Source organism: Salvelinus namaycush, chromosome 17, assembly GCF_016432855.1.
Source record: "Salvelinus namaycush isolate Seneca chromosome 17, SaNama_1.0, whole genome shotgun sequence".
NCBI classification, from domain to species: domain Eukaryota; kingdom Metazoa; phylum Chordata; class Actinopteri; order Salmoniformes; family Salmonidae; genus Salvelinus; species Salvelinus namaycush.
The window spans coordinates 3210253-3213240 of NC_052323.1; the positions used below are offsets into that span (position 1 = coordinate 3210253).

General features: G+C 45.3%; 1 protein-coding gene across 1 annotated transcript; it reads left to right on the forward strand.

The window, feature by feature from the left end:
- The first annotated feature begins 798 nt into the window (after positions 1 to 798).
- On the forward strand, positions 799 to 1596 carry LOC120061865 (transmembrane protein 271-like). Its single transcript, XM_039011645.1, has one exon. It carries the CDS (start codon positions 799 to 801, stop codon positions 1594 to 1596), a length of 798 nt encoding a protein of 265 aa, XP_038867573.1.
- The last annotated feature ends 1392 nt before the right edge of the window (positions 1597 to 2988 follow it).

A 2988-nucleotide genomic window follows, 5' to 3' on the forward strand; every position in this document is an offset into this window, starting at 1 on the left:
AATCCCGTCATCTCAGTGTGAGTCTAGAAATGGATTATGATTGGACACCTGCGCCTGCCTGAACGACATTATGTGGACAGTAATGCCTTAAATCACATACGTCATGTTACGTGCCTAGGTTGAAATTAAAATGGACCCAGACTAAAAAGCATGGGGCTACTTGTTTTATTTTCAAAGCAAAACCACACCATTGTGTGTTTGGTACCAATTATTCACGAGTCAGGTTGGATATGACTTTAGCCAAATGAGTAATGGTGAAGAGTGGGCAGCCATTATGGCCATTTGCTATGAGCCGCAAGCCTGTGGGATTCTGAGCAATTTAAAACCGTCCTTCTCCCCTCCGTCCTCCCCCGGAATAGTTATTCTGCGCTCCTAGCGGCACTCCACTGCCGCATGCTGTTTAGCACTCACTGTATGATCGCAATCACGCGACGTGGAAATAACCACCGGTTTGAGCTAATCGTCCTCCATAATCATTTCGAACCGCGTTTGGAGATGTGAATGCTTGCATAACAGTGTGGATGGGGGGCGAGCAGGGTCATGAGGGTGAACATTGCCTTTCAGTTGGATTTCTGGGGTCGTTACCGCAGAAGGAACGCGCTCTTCCTATCAATAATTAATCCATTCCCGAGGCAGCGGGAAAGGGGGAGAAAGCACGCAGCTCCGGAGATCCAAGTTTTGAACTGCAATCACCGGCGTATCATGTCACAATCTGACAGTGCTTCGAGACGGGCTGACGAGGAGGACAAAGGAGGATGAAGGAGGGAGAGGGACCGGGAGTGGTAGAGGAGGAATATAATGAAGTTGAGTGGGAAAGGACTGTGTACCATCGTCTCCAGCACCCTCCTCTTCGTCTGCGCCGTGAGCGAAGTTGTTGTCGGATTCAAATGCATCTCGCTGGGCACCAAAGTAAAAGTGCATTTTCACCTGTCGACCGCGGCTGGGGCTTTCTACTCGGGGATACTGGTCGGACTAGGGCAGGCGCTGCTGGGCTTTGCGCTGCTTTGTTGCAAAGGGAAGCCCGGGTGTCGGAATTTCTTTCTCATGGGTATCCTGGTGTTTTTGTTGGGAGTTCTCACCGCTTTCTCCGGCGCGGTGGTGGACGGGGACACTGTGTCTCTTGTGGAGCGCAAATATTCCCATTATTGCCTAGACATAGACTCTGTGGAATTAACCACCATCTGCAACCAACTGAAGGATTATCAGAAAAGTCTAGTCATCTCGACCATTTTTAGCACTTTGGAATGCCTTCTTGGGCTTATGAACTTGGTGATCATCAAAAGGTACAAAACAGCGCAATTTTACAGACGGAGGCAATCACATAGGCAGAGCGCGGGGGATATTCTTTGCAGCGAGGAGCAAGACTTCACCGTGTCCGAATTCCAACCTGTTTCATATATTAACTTGGGGATATTTCACGTGTTCGACGAGGCAGGTGTGGAAGTACAATGCAGGGGCCACCCGTCTATCGAGCTCCCGGGTTATTCACCCATGGATCCCGAGCTCAACCATTCCTACCCTTTTTCTTACCCGCTCCCGAACGAGCTACCGCCCGCGTACGAAGACATTTTCCCTGGAGACGAAAGTAACAAATAGCAACTCACTCAGAACAAACAAAGTTGCAACATGGGCTCTAAATTCTGCAATGACAATCACTGCATTTCCCCCTTCGGCCTATTCAGTGTTGAGACAAACAATCGTGGAGAGATTCTTACCTAAACAGTTTTCCATTCACAGCCGAAAACGGCATCGTCTTCATGCTTATTTTTCTTAGCAAAGGTAGCCTTCTGGTACACTGGCAGTATATGCACATCTACTATTATACTGCCAATGAACTAGCCTTTTGCCATCGGTCAAAATAGTGACAATTCCATGGTAATAAATATACTTACAACAGATCTATAGACCATTAGATGCTACCATACGAGTTCAGATATCAAAAAAGCATTTGTGTTTTGAATTCAGATTGTATACACATCATATGCCCATATAGTTTGCTGTTGTTATTGTTTCCTTTAAAATATGAATAAAACGTGTATTTACTCTCACCTGATGTTAGATGTTCTATTTAAAAGTCTACCTCCATTTTACCTCCATACTCTTTTAACATCTAATGTGGTCCCGTGTGGCTCAGTTGGTAGAGCATGGCGCTTGCAACGCCAGGGTTGTGGGTTCAATTCCCACGGGGGGACCAGGGTTCAATTCCCACGGGGGGACCAGGATGAATATGTATGAACTTTCCAAATTGTAAGTCGCTCTGGATAAGAGCGTCTGCTAAATGACTTAAATGTAAATGTAAATCTACGCCTGTAATGCGTCTTGCACACCCAACAGGTGTAGCCCATTAAATTAGGCTAGTGCTTGACTGAACAAGATCATAGACAGGCCCGTATAATTTTGACTCTAAAATGAAACTCCTTTACCATACACATGCAATACAGTAGTAATGAAAAAGTTGTATGTAATCGATGTATTCCCCTTCCACCTTTGTTCTCACTTAGCGGAGCCAATTGCTCTTGTTCTCACTGTAGTATAACCTAATGGGTAGCCTGCATTTGTCCCACATGCTTCACTAAATGGCCACTAAACCATTGAATATTACGTTTGTGCCCCAAATGGCACATTATACCCTACATAATGCACTCATTTTTACCAGGGCCTATAGGTCTCTGGTCAAAAGTAATGCAGTGTATAGGGAACTGGGACATGCTGCTGTGGTGAGCGAGACACTCTCCTCTCCCCCTATGCAAAAGAGTAGTTCTGATCGTAAAACATTTCAAATGAAATTGTGGTAAAAAGACAACTTTTAAAGCTATGTCCCCTTGTCCCCGAAGAGAGGATGGTTTAAGCTTCTATAGGTTTAGTTATTATTTCTCAACTCTCAGTATTCAGCTTAATAGCAACTATAACCAAGCTATTTATTATGGCTTTGCGATATGGAGGGGCGCGCGCGATATGTCAAATCAAATCAAGGTTTATTTGTCACAT